This window comes from Manis pentadactyla, chromosome 11 (genome assembly GCF_030020395.1).
Source record: "Manis pentadactyla isolate mManPen7 chromosome 11, mManPen7.hap1, whole genome shotgun sequence".
In the NCBI taxonomy this organism is placed as follows: Eukaryota; Metazoa; Chordata; class Mammalia; order Pholidota; family Manidae; genus Manis; species Manis pentadactyla.
Genome location: NC_080029.1, coordinates 2,153,722 through 2,170,147, shown reverse-complemented (window position 1 = coordinate 2,170,147; position 16,426 = coordinate 2,153,722). Strand labels below are relative to the sequence as shown.

At 53.7% G+C, this 16,426-nt stretch overlaps 2 protein-coding genes across 30 annotated transcripts in view; one reads left to right on the top strand and one right to left on the bottom strand.

Moving 5' to 3' along the window:
* The window catches only part of KLC1 (kinesin light chain 1), a 67,624-nt gene extending 54,628 nt beyond the window's left edge, over positions 1-12,996 (top strand). For 5 of the 26 annotated variants that reach the window (XM_057488099.1, XM_057488096.1, XM_057488097.1 and 2 more), the window contains 3 exons: positions 2,841-2,971; positions 6,576-6,642; positions 7,679-7,759. In XM_057488099.1, coding sequence (XP_057344082.1) covers positions 2,841-2,971; positions 6,576-6,642; positions 7,679-7,744 — 264 coding nt within the window. In that variant the 3' untranslated portion in view covers positions 7,745-7,759. Of the gene's footprint in view, positions 1-738; positions 790-1,493; positions 2,039-2,201; positions 2,359-2,840; positions 2,972-4,442; positions 4,474-6,575; positions 6,807-7,678; positions 7,760-12,263; positions 12,334-12,623 lie in introns of those variants that run through there. The other 21 variants (XM_036882562.2, XM_036882559.2, XM_036882560.2 and 18 more) reach the window with 8 other exon arrangements.
* XRCC3 (X-ray repair cross complementing 3) overlaps positions 10,524-16,426 on the bottom strand; it is a 14,144-nt gene continuing 8,241 nt past the window's right edge. For all 4 annotated transcript variants that reach the window (XM_057488105.1, XM_036882575.2, XM_057488107.1 and 1 more), the window contains 4 exons: positions 13,805-13,956; positions 11,623-11,835; positions 11,451-11,497; positions 10,524-11,371 (listed from right to left, as the gene is read on the bottom strand). In XM_057488105.1, coding sequence (XP_057344088.1) covers positions 11,152-11,371; positions 11,451-11,497; positions 11,623-11,835; positions 13,805-13,956 — 632 coding nt within the window. In that variant the 3' untranslated portion in view covers positions 10,524-11,151. The remainder of the gene's footprint in view (positions 11,372-11,450; positions 11,498-11,622; positions 11,836-13,804; positions 13,957-16,426) is intronic.

Here is a 16,426-nt window from a genome sequence, read left to right as displayed (position 1 = left end):
TACTGAGGAATGGGATATACTGTTAACTAGAAATAGATTAATTTTTATTTTAAAAAATTATATTAGGAAGACAGCTGGAATATATACCAAAGGAAAAAAATTGAAAACACCAAATCACCTGAACTCCATTAATAATAATTATTCTGTGTGTTTCTTAACTAATACATTATACTTGTCCTTTTTGTTCAAAATCCGCTTTTTTGATGTAAACATTTTTTCATGGTTACATAAAGAAGACTGTTTTCGGAAGTGTTAGAATGTAGTGAGACCTCCAGTCCTCAAGCCCTTATCGCATAGAAATCCATCTGGGCTTTGGGCGGGTGTGTGGTTGACCTTCCCACCCCTTCCTGCAGGGCGAGGCTTTAGGGTGGTGAGTACAGGTGGGAGTGGGGGCAGGCCTGCTCTTTCCGGGGACCAGGGGCTGCTCCCCAGGCCCGGCTGTCGGCGTCTGCGAGGTGGGGGTGGGGAGAGAGTGCGTGAGTGTGTTTAGCGTGAAGTGCCTCTGGGGTCTGAGATAACTCTTCCGTAGTTTGCGGAGTGTCTAGGACAGGAATATTATCAGTAACACTACTGTAGTGTCACACTGAATTCTGAAATGAACAGTAGAAGTTGTACTATTTATGGAGTTACATTAACATTTTAACATCCTTTTTCTGAAGAGCTGCAAGAACTTATGTTTTCTTGTCCGCCCAACATTTGTGGGAAGTTGGTAACAAGTGTTATTTTTCCATTTTAAAGATGAGAAAAATGAAGCTCGGGCTGGTTAAATGACTTGCTCAGCGTCCCATGGTGAGTCAGAGCTGGCAGGGGCTCGGGCCTCTGCTCTCTGGGGCTTTGGTCAACACCGTTGGGTTTCCAGTCTGCTAGGACCCAGGATGCACTGCTGCCTGTGGAAATCATTTCTGTAATTCATTTGACTGTGAATTGTCAACTGCATGTTTGAAATATGCCACATAGACTTTTAAAGGTAGCGGTTTCTTAAACTTTCTAGAGTGTCTAAAACGTTAGTGATTTTTAAGAGAAAGTCCTACCTGATCTCAGAGAGAATGTTACAGTTTGCCGATATAAAGGGATTTCTGATGAAATCAAAGCTTACGTGAATGGGCCTTCCCTGTGTACAGGGTTTCTTTTGGTCATTGCTGATTTTTCCATTGTGGAACTTCCTGTTTGTACAGTTCCTTGAGCCCCTTTAGAGCGAGTATCAAGGAGGTTCCTGGCACAGCACTAACCCATGCGCGCAAAATGGGGAACCACATTTTGATGATGGTTGGGAGTAACGAGTCTAGATCATGTGAAATAGCAATGTGAGGTCCAGTATCTGTTCTGTGCTGGGCTGGTAGAAGCAGGCAGAAGGTGCTCCTAAATACTGCAGTGGTGAACAATGCTGCCAGATTTTGTGACCTAGAAATACTGTAAGCCAAGCCAAGCTGCGCGGAAACCTGGCTCTCTCCTCACAGGTCTCATCTGAGCTCTCTCTCGTTTCTGTCTGACAGGCCTAGCGGCCCTGTGTGGCGCTCACACTGTCTCCTGCATGCCGGGCGGCACCTCCTCCAGCTTTCCTCTCCCTCCAGTGCTGACTGCTGTGTGTAGAAGTGCCCCACCTCCTTTCGGTGCTGCTATCCTTCCCAGGGTCCTGATCTCTGTATACTTGTAGCTTTGCCAGATATGTACTTAGGAATATGAACTGCGTTAATAAAAACCACTTGCTGTGTGACATGAGTTTAAAAATCGAGAGCGATTAGCTGTTCACTTCGATAAAAGGTAGTTAGAATTACCCCACAGGTATGCAATGGCATGAACTTGACCATTGGCACGAGCTAGGCTGTACACGTAGGGCATGTGCTGCCCCCATGTGCTCAGAGGCCTGCACCACCGCCTGGGCTCTGGGCTCTCCCCTTAAGGACCGCACTCAAGGAGCACACGCTGTGTAGTCTGTGTGTGAAATTTAGGCAATCCTGCTTTTCTCTACTGATCTTTATGTGTTCAGTGATTTGTGTATTTGTGTCTTTCTAACTTCTAATAAACTCACTCCAACTGACCTGTCTTGGTGTCTGTCTGCTTACTAGAACTCATCACTTGCCATGGAATGCATTGCATAGCTTCTAGAAGGACTGGGGCTCATGTTAATCTTACTGATTCCTTCTGAGAATAAAAGTTTTTATATACACATTTTTTTCACTGTTTTTGATTTTCATATCCAGATGCTGCCAAATGTCCCCCTTACTCATGTCTGAATCAGCTGTGAGGGCAGGGACTCCTCTCCTGCCTCGGAGTTATTTGTATAGAATAAGTATTTTAAGTTTCCAACCGTGTTAAGCCAATGTTTAATAAAACACTCTTTAAAATTTACTCAAGAAACAGTACATCTGAGTATTGTTCATTAAAATGAAATTGTGAAAAGGAAGTCACCTCTGTCAGATCTCAATGTTTTGGGTCTGGTACTATTATGTGGGCCAGATCCTTCCATTTTATTAAACATGTAATTTGATTTTGGTGGTATTCCTAGAATTTGCCTTAATTTTCTTGAGACTTGTGTGCTGTATTTCAAAACTGCAATGTAATTAATTATCTTTGGGCATGTTTTTTCTGTTTGAATGAGCTGCTTCATGTTCAAAGGTTTTGATGATCATTGGATTATCCTTAAATTTAAAATGGGTAGATTTCTATTTAAAGTGTATTTACATAATGGCAGCTTGGTAATTTCTGCAGGAATTGCATCTCTAGCAGGCCACAGACAAGTAGGTCAGCCGTGACGTGATTGCTGTTTTCACTCAGCTTTGCCTTGGGGGGTCGGGAGGGAGAACCATCTGCAGCCTCACATTTGTTCACGTTTTTTGCAGGATGGCACTGGATCTTTAAAACGCAGTGGTTCCTTTAGCAAACTCCGGGCTTCAATTAGACGCAGCAGTGAGAAGCTGGTTAGGAAGCTGAAGGGAGGAAGTTCCCGAGAGAGTGAGCCGAAGAACCCCGGGTAACTGTCTCTGCCTGCTGGGCACCCGCCGCGCGGCCCCCGAGGGCCACCTCCCCACATCCACGAGGGCCCAGCTTGGTCCCGAATTTTAGCAACGGGAGGGTCTGGTGGTGCCCATCTTGTCCCCAGCATAGGCTAAGAAATGACTGACACTTCCTGTTAGAAGCTTGAAGGGCTGATGTCTTGGAAAGCAGTATATGGGATTCTTTGATTTTGTACATGTTCAAAGAAAGCCTTAGTGGTGACAAGTGGGGATTTACTATTAAAACAGTGAGCATATTATTTACTCTAGATGTGCATTACTTATTTTTTAAATTAGTATAGTTTAAATCCTTTGAAATTAGTTTTACTCTTTTAAAGTCAAATGCTAGCTACAAGTATATTAAACTCCATACAGGTATTATATATGGAGAAAAAGGGTTTTAAGTAGAAGAATTATAATTTCAAGACTTTATCATAAGGAGTTTCTTTAGGGGTTTTACAACACTAGGTGTCCCATGTTTAAAAAAAGGTTCAGTTGTGGGCTTCAGTAACTTGAACAATAACATTTAAGTTGTGCAAAGGAATTGGTTCTAATATATTCCTTGTTTTTTAATCAGCCAAATCAGAGGGAAGGGTTCTTTGTACCTCTCTGTTAGAGGGCTAACACACTGCCTGGTTTCTGGGTTATTTGTGGTGTAAACAGGGTCCTGATCTTGGATGCATTTCTCACAGAAGCACTGCTGTCAGCTGTTCTGTGAAACTAACTTCCTAAATGGCACCTACTTTTAAAAATGGATTTCTTAGTAGAAATCTATTTGACAAGTGATTCCATGCTAAGTTCCAATGACTCAGGCCAAGCTCCTTTGTGTAACATTGGGAATATGATGGTTATATGCCTTTTTAGCGGTTCCTTTGCTGTTTAACTGTGTGTCCAGTCTCATTCCTCATCTGTCAGGTAGGGTCTAACTCCTGAGACCCCTGATATCAGCCAGGCCCACCCCTCAAGCTCAGCCCCTCAGCTGGTCAGGGGAGTTGAGGCCTCGGCCTTCTCTCAGCCCCCGACCCCAGATGCTCTTGCTTGTGGAAGGACATGTTTCTTGATGGTTTTTGAGGCAACATGAGCAATTTGATTTTTTAAGTGGCTGTTGCCCTGCCTCTCAAAAATGTTTATGAGCTCATCTCTGCAGAGGGAGTTTTATGAGTTCTATAGATGTTAGTTGCAAAAACCACCTGGGAGATCCCGTGTTTGAAGCTAGGCGGGGCCTCTGGAAGTCTGGGGGGCTCAGCAGCTGATTGCCAGCTCATTCTCTAGGTGGAACCAAAGGGCCTCTGACAAGACAGATGTTAACGTGGGTAAGGAGGTTCTACACTGCCTCTGGAGTAAAGGGCTTTTGTTTGAAAAGATTTACAGACTTTCAGAACTAAAATGAAAGGCTGCTATCTGCCTCTCTGAATTTTTTTTTGAAAGATGAAACATTTTTTCTTGCAGTGTTAGGGGATCCTAACAGACTGTTGTCTCACCACGTGGTCTCCATTCCTTGAGCGACCTGTACGTGGGAGTCGTTTGTGCATCACTGCTCCACACAGGCCACGACTTCGTTCCTTCAGAGCACACCCGCTGGTTACTTGAGGTTCTGGCTGTTCTGAAGCTTTTTAAATGCAAAGTCCACTTCTGGCACTAAGTCTTACGCCATGGAACTCAGTTCCTGTGTGACAGAGCTCAGAAGGCCCGTCCGTACTGTGATGTGACTGTGAACTCACCCTGTACAGTCATACTTAGTGCCGATGACACTTGCCCAGTGCCATATACACCTGCATATACTAACATTTTTCTTAGATGTTATTTGAGATGATACCTTTCTGAACCTTTTTGAAAAACGAAATGACTTAGAAATCCCATAAAATTGAATGATCTTTCTAGGTAAGAGCAACCGTTTTTATTGAGGACCAGTGGTTCTCAAACTTGAGTGTGCATCAGTATCTCCTGGAGGGTCTGTAGAACACGACTGCTAGGCCCCAGCCCTTGGTTTAGGGTGCCCGGGGGTCAGGGTCCGCCCCCTGCACTTCACCTTTTCAGCAAGTTCCCAGTGTGGTGCCTGTGCTGCAGATGCATGACTGCGTTAGGAGGTTCGCTGACCGGGGCCTTCCGGGGCAGTGCCTGCGGCCCCCCTCGGGCAGCCCTTCATTGTGCTCTCTGCTGCTTCCTGTTCCCCAAAGTGTGAGCGTAAATGAGCAGTGGGGATGTGGTCACTCACAGTCAAGGGGGGAGCTGGTGACTGGCATCAAACTGTCCTTCCATCTTGTAAGGGAAAGGGGGTTTGAGGAAAACTGTAGTGCAGCTTTCTCAGAAAAAGTCAAACAGCAGAATAATTACTCCAGAGTATAATTTACTTGTGATTTGGTTTGATTTTTATCCTTTGTTTTTGAGCAATTCTAGGTAGAGAAAATTTCATTCAGAACTCTAGCAGCATTTGTGTGGGTTTTGTTGGGGTGTTTTTCTTTTGTCCTAATTGGGACATTTTGGGAGTGAGTGTTACTTGGTGACAGTTAGGGCCTTTGCTTTTGGTAGAGTTCATTGAGCGAGAATTAAGTGTCTGCTGTTTGCCTTTTGCTATGCTCGTGGCGCTGGTGGCCAGCAGGCCATGGCCTGTGCCTTCTGCCCTTCTTGGTAGAGTGCCCCTGTGCGCCTCTGTCCACCCTGTGTGCAGCTCTGTGCCCGTGGGTGCCCTGGCTAACCCTGTGTACCTGTGCTTCGACCCAGCATTCAGCTTGGAGTCAGTGACAGTGCACGCTTTTATGTCGTGGGTAGTTCAAGTTCAGAATATCAGATTCTATTTCAGATACTTAAAAACAGCCCTTAGTATCAGTTATTTAGCTTTTTAAAAGCTAAGGTGACTTTCTCTTTGAGGGCATCCGTGGTAGCAGTAAGCAATTATAGTTTTATATGACTATCCATTTTTTAACTTAAGGTTATAGGTAATTTGTAGGACATTTTATCAAGTATTTTAAAGGTATCAAATGGGAAAAAAAGTAAATGTGTGTATAAGTCATTTTTTTAAATGTAAAGCCATGAAATTTGTTTTAAATCTTGGTTTTAAGCAGAGAAATAACAGCATCAGTTTACTAATGAAAAAATTTTCCCCGACATCTAATATGGAAAAATACATAAAGTACAGAATGCATCTGATTCGATCGAGCTCTGAGTGTCTCTGACATGGTCGCTGCGGGTGACAGCGTTCGCGAGGCACCGCAGCCCCCTTCCCAGCCCCGTGCGCGTGCACCGAGGGCTCGCTGCGTCAGAGGGTTCACGTTGGCAGAACCTCTCGGCTCCTTTTCGAGCCAGGTTTTTAAAAAAGTGAACATATCATGACACTGCATTTACATAGGGCGACTTTAAGACAAACATTTTTCTGAGAGAGACGCAGAGAAACTGTTTTGTACTGGATGCTCAATACAGCTGCACTTGGGATGTCCCTGTTGAGAACTGGGCGGCACGCTCAGGCCTGTCCCAGGGATGCCCCAGTAGGAGCAGGGGCCTTGGAGGGGTGGTTCTGCTGTGCTTCCTCCTCGCTGACCGAAGTGCTGATCGTCTGTCCTTGCATGTCCACCGTCCCGGCTGCAGCGTGAAGCGTGCCAGTTCCCTGAACATCCTTAACGTGGGTGGCAAGGCAGCTGAAGACCATTTCCAAGTAAGGAACCCACACCACGATGGCCCCTGACCCACCTAGACAAGGTCAGCTGTGCCGACCTCCCTTGGCACCACTGTCACCTCCAGGGCCTTGCAAACGTTTGAGTGGTTCTGATCTTAGAAATTGGCCTCAGAATGGTATTTTCATACTCTGCATTAACTTTGGTAAGTCATGTGGCCATTCTCAGTATGTTACTAATCTTTAAGAATAGACTGGCCTAATTAAAAGTAAATGTCTGATAAAGTAACTTCAAAACCTGGCCAGTTAATGTGTATGATTTTAGCCTCTAGTAAGTTTATAACTAATTTGTCTAGTTAAGCTGTTCAGGGTTTTAAAACTATTCAGAACTTTACGAATGTTACCAACACACCGTAACTTGGACACTACAATCCTTTCCTACCTTTGTCGGGGTCCAGGTCTCACACGAACATGTCACCTTCACATTTAAAACTTGGCCATGCTCGTCTCTGTCAGAAATGGCCTTCTTATTTATTTATTTTTAAACATCTAGTGTGACTGTTGGAGTGCAGCCAGGCCCTTAGACCCCAGAACCTGGCTGTTTCTCAAGTGTGCTGAGCAGCCCAGGCAGCTTGAGCATACGTGAGAGAAATCCTGGGACTTCCGTTAATGCTCGTCCGCACCAGCAGGTCCGCAGCTCTCCCAGTGGGCCCGATCCACCTGGCAGACTGTCCACGTTCACTGTCAGTAGTGGGCCTTCCTCATTGCCTGGCACCCTGGGAGGTGACAATCCCTGGGCGCTTTTACCAGGCTGCTGGTCAGGAGCTGTGAGATGCTGGCGTGGCTTGCTTTAGGCACTTGTGGCAATGAAAGCAGAAGGTACTTCTGCCATTAAAGGCCCGGGGTTGTCCCAGTCCTCTCCCCTACTTCCTGGTGTTTAGCACCCGCACACCTGAGCTCAGGCCTCTCCTGGGCCTCGGCTCAGACACTGGCAGCTGTTAGTGCTGATTGAGCCCCCTGAAGCTGGCATGGGAAGTACTGGTTAAGTATAATTTTTCCGTTTGTTTTTCTCACGCAGGAACGAAATAATTATCTGGCAGACTTGAGAGCATTGAGTGCCAGCCACACTGACCTGGCCCACTGAGGGTCGGGGCAGAACTAGACAAAACCCCCAGGACTAACGAGTCCCAGGCCCTCAAAGTTGCACCAAGCCCCTCCCTACCCTGCACCGGCCCGCGTCATCTCCTCCAGATAGTGACCTCCACTGCCCCCCGTTGTCCCCGGAGGTTTGCCTGCGCTCCTAGTGACCATGAGCTGCGAGAGCATGAGACCGAGGCAGGAGTGGCCCGGCAGCTGCTCACCACACTGGCGCTTTCTGCCAGGACACCGAAGTCTGTTTTAAACTTTAATACTATATTCAGGCTGTAAACTAAGGCTCTGGCACCTTAAACGGCATCCTTTTAGGGTCAGCATCTGACCTGTGGCAGGAATGCCTGGAGTTGGAGGCAGGCGGGTGATGCTAACCCAGAAGAACGGTGGCTCGCCTAGGCCTTTACCCCTGGGTCCTTGGGGAGCGCTCTGCCCCGCCCTCAGGAGCCTGTTTCTGTCTACTGGCCCTGTGCACTACGCACACAGAGATGCATGTTTTAATTTTAACCATTTATAGAATTAAGTGCCATGGGGTGGGTTTTGATGGCAACATTTTCAAATAAGTCTGAAGGCCTTGTTCCACAGGGGACCTCTAAGACCACATGGTAGGGAAGAACTGTGACGAGGTAAGAGCTAGTAGCTAGGCTTTGTCTACCCAGAATGCAGAGGTGCCTCCTTCAGATGCGAAGGGGGACCTGAGAATCTCCGGGCATCCCTGTGCAGTGCTGCTGCTTTGGTTTCCTGCTCCCTGCGCTGCGATGACAGGCGGTGGTGGTCCGGCGAGGGCGCTGGTTTGCATTGGCTCACAGGCCAGGCACCCTCCAGTGTGTGGGTTCTTCAGGCCATGTGTGGAAGTGGGTCCGAGGGTTGGAGGCGGCAGCACCCTGGCGGGTCTCTTAGGAAGTGGCCTGTCACTTAGTCGTGCACACCTCATGGCGCGGGCTGCTTGTGCCTATGACGGTGTGCTTGCTTCTGCCCAGACGCGGGCCTGTGCGGACAGGGCCCTCGGGCTGGCAGGGTCTCCTCTGGTCACCCTCCTTCCCTCGGCTCCTGACTCCACTGGGCCGTGCAGCTGCTGATGGGTGAGGAACTGGTTTCCTACCTGCTCTGCTCTCTGGATGTTTAAGAATTCGATGGGCTGTGAGACACCACCAGGGTGAGCAAGCTGTGCCCCTGCACAGGTGCCACAGCCTCTTGAAGTTCGCATTTCGGGTGCGGTGGCATTGCCGCAGTGCTGTGTGAGTGTCCCATGTCGTAGCTGTGCCCTTTCCCCCTTCCTTCCATTCCCCCTGAACTTGGTTTTCAACCACAAAGCTGATATGGTACATTTGAAATCCAGTTTCTCTTAGTGACATTTCTCCCTGGAAAAATGAAGGGAATTTAGAAAGAATGAACATGGGGTGAGAGTAGAATTTGATTTTAAGCCTCCAGGTGATGGGCTAGGACCATCTCTGCAGGTGTGCTGTTGAACCTGGCCTGGCTCCTTCAGGGCCGTGGTGGCCCGTGCGAGGCTAGGCAGCGCACGTCGGGGCCGGAGGGGCTCCCGGGGCGCTGCGGGGGAGTCTTCAGGTTCTAGCTGGAACTTCTATCAAAATAGATACAGGCTGGCTCATAACCACTTCCAAGTCTGATGGCCTCAAGTTTAACAGTCTTGAAGATTCAGAGCAGCAGCGGGCACAGCACCCCCCCCTCCTTGGTGTGTCCCTTTCCCATGAAGGGGCCTAAGCTAGCCGGCTCCCTGGGTCCCGCTTCTGCATGGTTCCTGTCAAATGAGTCCCCCGGCCGGAGGGCAGACGGGAGTGGGCAAGTGGCCAGAGACCCGTCCTTCTCAGCGTGTGAGCAGGGGAGTCCGTCTTGAGGGTGGGGCCGCTGGAGAGCCAGCTGGGCCTTCTGACCCTCCCAGATGTTCCCGGGGCAGAGGAGCGGGCAGCCGGCTCTGCAGTTTGGTCTTTGTATTTACAACATTGGAGGGATTCAGACAGTGACTTTCTGGAATGAAAAAAAGTTCCTATCACTTGCTCAGAAAGCTGCTAGGAATGTCATGTAATTAGCAATTCAGTGTTACAAAATATAAATATTGCTAAGGATATATAGTTTACATTTATAGAACAGCTCTCTCTCATGGTAACTTTATAGCATGTTCTTAGAGGCGTGTTACGTACAAGGTTAACATACCTGCATGTGCTTTCCAGTCATTGCTGTTGGATGTCGCAGGTGGTAGGGTGGCCCTGACAGCCCTGAGCAGAGGAGGTGCATTCAGGTCAGCTGAGCTGGCCTCGCTGGGCCAGCAGCCTGCCCGCGTGACTAGGGCAGTTGTCCGTGGGCTGGCACGTTAGGATGAGTCGTTTCCAGCTGGCTACCCAGCATTACAGGGCATTCAGGGATGTACACAGTGGGGTGACCGGGAGAGGCCACCGGTCTCTTAGGACCGCCTGCCCGTTCCGGGGGTGGAGACAGCGCTAGCAGGGAGGGCGGGCGGGTGCTCCTCCCCGCGCGGGGCCCCCTTCTGTGCCCAAGGCACCGAGAGCCCTGCTGCAGGCATGGCCCTTGGGGGGTGGGGGTGGCATGGTGTCAAGCTTGCCAGCCTGGCTGCCCTGGTGGGGTCCTGCTGCTCTGCCCCCCCAGGGGTGGGGACACGGGCAGATGGGCACTGTCTTGGAGCTGTTTTCTCATTGGTATGATAGAAGATCATGTGGGATGGTTTACATTTAATTTAAAAGTATTTCATTTCCTGTTGTAAAGTCCCTGCACTTTTGCAGAAAGATTCAATAAAATTCCAACCCTAAAATAATTTTTTATTTTTTATGCCAGCCATTCTTAGCCTTTTTAGGGTCACAGATAACTTCGAAATGGTGATGAAAGTTATAAATGGACTCGTCCTGCCCTACAAAGCTGTACAGAGGCTGCCCGATGACAGGGACGTGCGGCCTGTCCCAGTGCTGGCCTGGGGGACTGGGGGCCCTTGGCTTTCCTGGCACAGGATGAGGGAGGATGGCTAAGCTCGTTGACCTTGCCTCAGTTTCCCTACCTGGGAGCAAGGATCAGAACTGCCCTCTGTCCAAGGGCTGGAAAAAGGACATATACCAACATGGATGAAATACTTAGGGTAGGGCCTGGCAGAGAGCAAGTTGGTCCTGAAGGGTCCAGGAGGGCCCTCTGCATTCTCATTGCACAGCTCTGTCCAAGGCCATCCCGCGCTGTGCCAGGCGGTGTGGTGGGGCCCAGTACTACCAGCACAGAAAGGGCGGTGGGCATCACCCAGGCTCACCATGGTCTGCCTCCCGGGAGCCCCGAATCTGGCAAGGCTGTGCCAGCTAACAGTGCTGCCCCCCTCGCCCGTGGAGCTGGAAGCCTCTGCCAGGAACGGGGCTTCTTGGGACCCAGCCGACTGCAGCTGCCGTGTCAGCAAGACTCAGTCCCAGGCGTCCCTCGCACGCCCTCGGCCGTGACTGTGTAGGAGCAGGACGAGGGGGGCAGGTGTGGGGCGAAGCCCACACGCAGGGTGCGGCTGGGCTGGCCCAGGACAGCCTCCTCAGGGCGGTGCCGATCCACCAGCAGCCTCATTAAGAGCTGGTTGGCCCAGGTCAGCCCCAGGGCTGGGGACACCCGCTCATTCCAGAGGCTGGGACAGAAAGCAGGCCCCGTTACAAATGCCCGGTCCCGCCTGAGCCTCCCTCCTGCCGTGGGCCAGCCCTGCTCACCCCACTGGCCCGAGCTCCGCGCCCCGCTCCTCCGGGGCCTCTGTCACCTGCAAGACCAGAGCAGGGTCTGCTGCACCAGGGCCACAGCCCCCACCTGGCCACCTCCCGCCCTCCTGAAGAGCCCGCGGGGTCGGCCCAGCTGGGGGTGGGCAGGGGGCAGCGGGCGGCGCACCTGGTTGATGCACAGCACCGGGCTCTTGAAGGCGCAGCTTAGCCGGCGCAGTGTGGCCCCCAGCGCCTGCAGACACCTGGCCCTGGGGACCGAGGCCGGGCCGCCAAACTCGCAGCGGAACGGGGCCGCCACGGAGTCGATGACCACCAGGCGGGCCATGCCCCGAGACAGAAGCACGGGGACCTTCTTACTCACACACTCCAGCAGTGTGTCCTAGAAGCCACAGGGAGGTGGCGGTCACCACCCACACCGCTCTCATCACACCCTCTGCCCTGGGCCAAAGGACCCCCTCCCGTCCTTGCCATGTACTTGCAAGTCTCTGGTGGGCCAGACCCCCTCCCTCAGCGGCTGCCACCACCATGGTCACGGGGTTAGGCCCTGACCACCCCACCCAGCAGGGGGACAGGGAGCGCGAGACTCTGGGCTGTAGCACCAGGTGGGCATTGCAGTGGCGGGGGGGGGGCTGCAGGTGGAGTGGACCCCTGGCTGGCCCTGCCCGTCCTGTGCTGAGCAGCCTTGGCCTGCTCGGGGGTGGGTGGGTGGGCGGCTACACAGTGACCATCGACCTAGAGCTCTTAAGATCAGTCGAGCTTCTAGTTCCTGCCCCAGAATGAAATTCAGTTCTCTGCTTCAATCTCCAGGGCGTCTCCAGTCGAGCCTCTTTTTGTGGAAAACGACAGCAGTAGCTACCTGGAAGACGCTCACCCTAACGTGAGTCCTCGGCCTGGCCAGCACAGGCAGCTCTCTGGGCACCTGGGGGCCAACAGGCGGTGACTACGCCCATTTGCTGCAGGGCCGGGACTGGGAGGGGCCTAGCTTGGACCTGTCCCCAGGGAGAAGCGGGGGACCGGGGCCCTGAGGCCCTGCTGGTGCAGGAGGGGGCATGCCTGGTCAGCACTGCCAGCCCCGGGCTTCGAGCAGAGGCATCCCTCTAGAGCATTTTCCAGAACTCCACTGAGAAACGCCGCCAGGGGGCCCTGATCCTCCACCTTCCCTTTCAGTGAAGCCATGCTTGGCCCCGAGGGCCCGGAACGACACTGCTTGTGAGCGGCCAGAGCCGGCCCTGTGACGGCGGGGACGGCCGCTGAGGCGGAGGGCGTGGAGCTGGGCATCCGCAGCACTGACCTCGTCTTCTCCCGCGTCCCTGCGGGGAGCATGCTGTCCTTCTGACACCGCACTGCCTGGCCACCCTTGGCCCTTGACGGACAGCAGGGCGAGCAGCCTCCCTCCAGCCCTTCCAGGGAAGCCCCAGGCCGCCGCAGTCCTGAGCTTGGACTTGGAGGCCTTGAGTGCCATTGCTCCTTGTCACTTCCCTGCACTACGTGTGATAGTTTTATTGTAAATTTTTTTTTAATTAAAACTTTAAACAACTTACCCTTCGCTTTAAATTCCTTTGTAACGATTCTTATCTGGGGAGCGGCCCCCCCTAGAGCCCTGGCCTTGGGCCACCTCCCTGTGCGGAGGCCGTATCCACCCGTCCTTGGTGTGCGGCTTTTCTAACACCTCACCTTTCCTTTGAATACTTGGCACCCACAATTCATCAGCTAAGCTGAAAAGGTGACCAGACAGTGGCTCTGCTCCCCCTGCTGGGTGCCTCCACACCTCCAAGGGCCACCTGCTGGCGGCGTCATCCCCTCCCCTGCTGCCCCCATCCATGGGGAGGGGGTGGGCGTCCCCCAACTCTGCCCACGGAGAGGACTGGGGGACTCGATGTTCCCGAATGAGCAGCCCGAGCTGCGTGACCAGGTGGTGGGCAGCAGTCCGCGTGGCTTGTCTGGGCTGGGTGCCCACTAGGCCCTGCCAGCTGGGCAGCCTCCTGTGCCCCCACAGGGGGCTTTCCCCTCCATGAGAGGCAGAAGTAAAACCCCCCAGACTCCTCTTGTCGGGAGGGCTGACTTGCAGGGCGGTGGTCTCCTCGGCTGGGTGAGCAAGGGGCAACCGAGGCCTGTCCAGGGACCTGGGGGCCTCCCCTCCCCTTTCCTCAGGAGCAGGGCTGACAGAAAACATACAGGATGCCCGCTCGACCCAGTTCCAGCTAAGGAACAGCGCTGCTCATCTGAATGCGGGGGACCCCTTCCCTGGAGCACGCTTCCCTGCTGACTGACCGCCCGGTGTCCTGGGGGGGGGTCCCCTGCCCCCCAGCCCACCCTCAGCACCTGGGCTGCAGAGGCAGCACACTCACCACGTCGGCCGCATGCTCGACAAAGATCTGGTCACCAAATTTTATCGTCCTGACTACCTTCCCAGGAACATGGGTCCGAAGGTGCTGCAGGGCTACAAGCTGCTGCAGCCGCCTGTCAGGGAAGGCGTCCTCCGTGCAGATGTAGACGGCGCCTGGGAGAACAGCCCGCAGGCACCGGGAAATGGGCCCGCGCCTGGGTGGCCCTCCTTCCTCACCCCTGGCCCCCCTCCGGCCCAGCTGGCCTCCCACACACCGCCCCCTCACCACGGAAGTCCCCCGGGCGCTGGGAGACAGTGGAATCATTAGGGCCTATGGGCTTCTGGACACGCCCCCTCCCACAGACGCAGGGCAAGTCCCCTCAGCGGCTCCGAGGGGCAGATGCCTCCTCCAGTCTGCATTCAAGGCTCCTACAATCCTGGGCTGCGCGGTGATGGTCTCGTCTGCTGCCACTGGAAAAGCCAGCACCCCGGGGCCTGAACACCCCGACGGCAACAGGCTGGCCCAGCCTGCAGGCCTTCATACTCTGTGGCTAAAAGAATGGGGGACTACCCCAAATAAACCCTGCCCTACATGGCAACTAATTTTCAACCCACGATGCTGATAAAGCTGGACATTCACACAAGACACAGAAGACAATCAGGTCCGTGTCTCACCCAGTGTACAAGCAAGACCCAAACGAGTCACACGCGGGGGCCCAAACTGAAGCTCCTGGAAGAAAACGGGTGAATATCTGCGACCTTGGACCAGGAAGTGGACTCTTAGGACACAAAAAGCACAGGAAGAGTAGACAGATGACTTCACCAAAATGAAAGACAGCTGTGCTTCAAAGGACACCATCAAGAAAAGGCAGGCAGACCCCGGAGAGAAGGCCCTGCAGGCCCCGGGCCTGAGGGGTCCAGCGGCCGGGGAGTGAAGCGCTCCTGCGACTCGAGCACAGAGACGGCCCAACTCCAGGTGGGCAGAGGACTTGAAAGGACACCTCTCTAGGGATGTGCGAATGACCAGCAGGCACACCAAAGACGCTCAGTGGTCGGGGAGAGATGCCCGCAACTCCAGCGGAGCCGCTCGGCGCCCAGCGGGGGCTTTCCTGCCCGGAGCAGGTGCAGGCGCTGCCGGGGACGTGGGGAGGTGAACCCTCGTGAGCTGTTGACGGGAAGTAAGACGGTGCAGCTGCTGCTTTTAACAGCCTGGCAATTCCTCAAAGAAAGCTAAACACGGGGTCACCCTGTGCCCCAGATTCCACTCCTTGGCAAGTGCCTGGCCCAGGGAGATGAGACACAGCCGCCCAGAGCCAGGCACACGGGTGTACACGGGTGCTCACAGCCGCACGACTCGCAGGGGCCTGAACGGGCGACCCCCCCCCAGGTGGCCGACAGTGGCCAGGCAGAGGGACCAATGTGGCCTCTACACGGAGGACTGTCACCGGCCACAGGGAGTGAAGTGCCCACGGCCAGCAGGGGCGAGTGCTGAGGACGTCACCCTGGGTGCAGACATGCCAGGCCACACCTGTGGCCCCAGGCATCTGGGCTGCCCAGGACGGGCGCAGAGCCAGTGGAGTGGTGGGGTCGGGCCCGGCGCAGGTTTCCTTCTGGGCCACCGAAGTTCTGAACTAGATGGCAGTGATGGAGCACAGCCTTGTGAGCATGAAAACCACTGAATCATCCATTTAAAGAGTGAATGTTGTGGCACGTGAATTACATCTCAGTTAAAGACCAGCAGCTGGAGAGCTGAGCGCGGGCCGCGCTCCACCAACTCCCAGGCGGCAGCCCATCGGCTCGGCCGGCTCGGCCCCACTCTTCTGCCCCGGGGGCCACAGCGCCACACCAGGTCTGTGCGCCCTGCCTGTAAAGGCATGTGTAACTTTAATTTTGACCTAATTTTGTTCCAATAGAATTGCTAACTGGGAAAGAGATGTGAGATGGGACCGGGTGGCCCGAGCAGAGCCTGGCCGTATGGGATCAGCTCCTGACCGAATCCTTGAACATTCCACTCATTCCGCAGGCACATGCCGCCTGGAGACAGGGCTGGGCGCCACCGGCCTTCAGGCAGCTGGGCGGAGGGACGGCCACATGGGCGGTCAGAACCAAACCCGAACAGCACCTGTGTGGCCCTCAAGGCTCCCTGTCCGGGTGTCCCTGCGGCCGCCCCCACCTGCCAGAGGGGCTGCACTGCCGCCATGGTGGGAGGGTGGCCCCAGCAGAAGGCGGCAGGCTGGGGGCTGGGGGCCCAGGTCTTAAGGCAGGATTCAAATGGACTCCAGCACCTCTTTGCCATTCTTTTAAGTCAGGGCCTCCAGATCTGATTTGGGGAAATGACATCATTTTCTCCAGAAAACATACATACCGGACCCAACATTCAACGTGGCCACCACAGCCGTGGGGGCCCCATCCATGCCCTCCACCAGGCCACTGCGAGAGGCCCACAGGGCTGTCTCCGGCCTCCCCCCGGCCTCCCCGACGGTCACAGCTGCTTTCCCGAGGGCCGCACCTCTGGAAGCGGGCTCGCACCGCCCTCCGCGCCTGACGCTCCTAGGACCTCACCGGTCACCCTCTAGCCTCACATCCGCCTGCCCTGCGTTCTCAGCGCCCTCGCCCCCCTCTGGTGGGTGTGAAGCAGGTACAG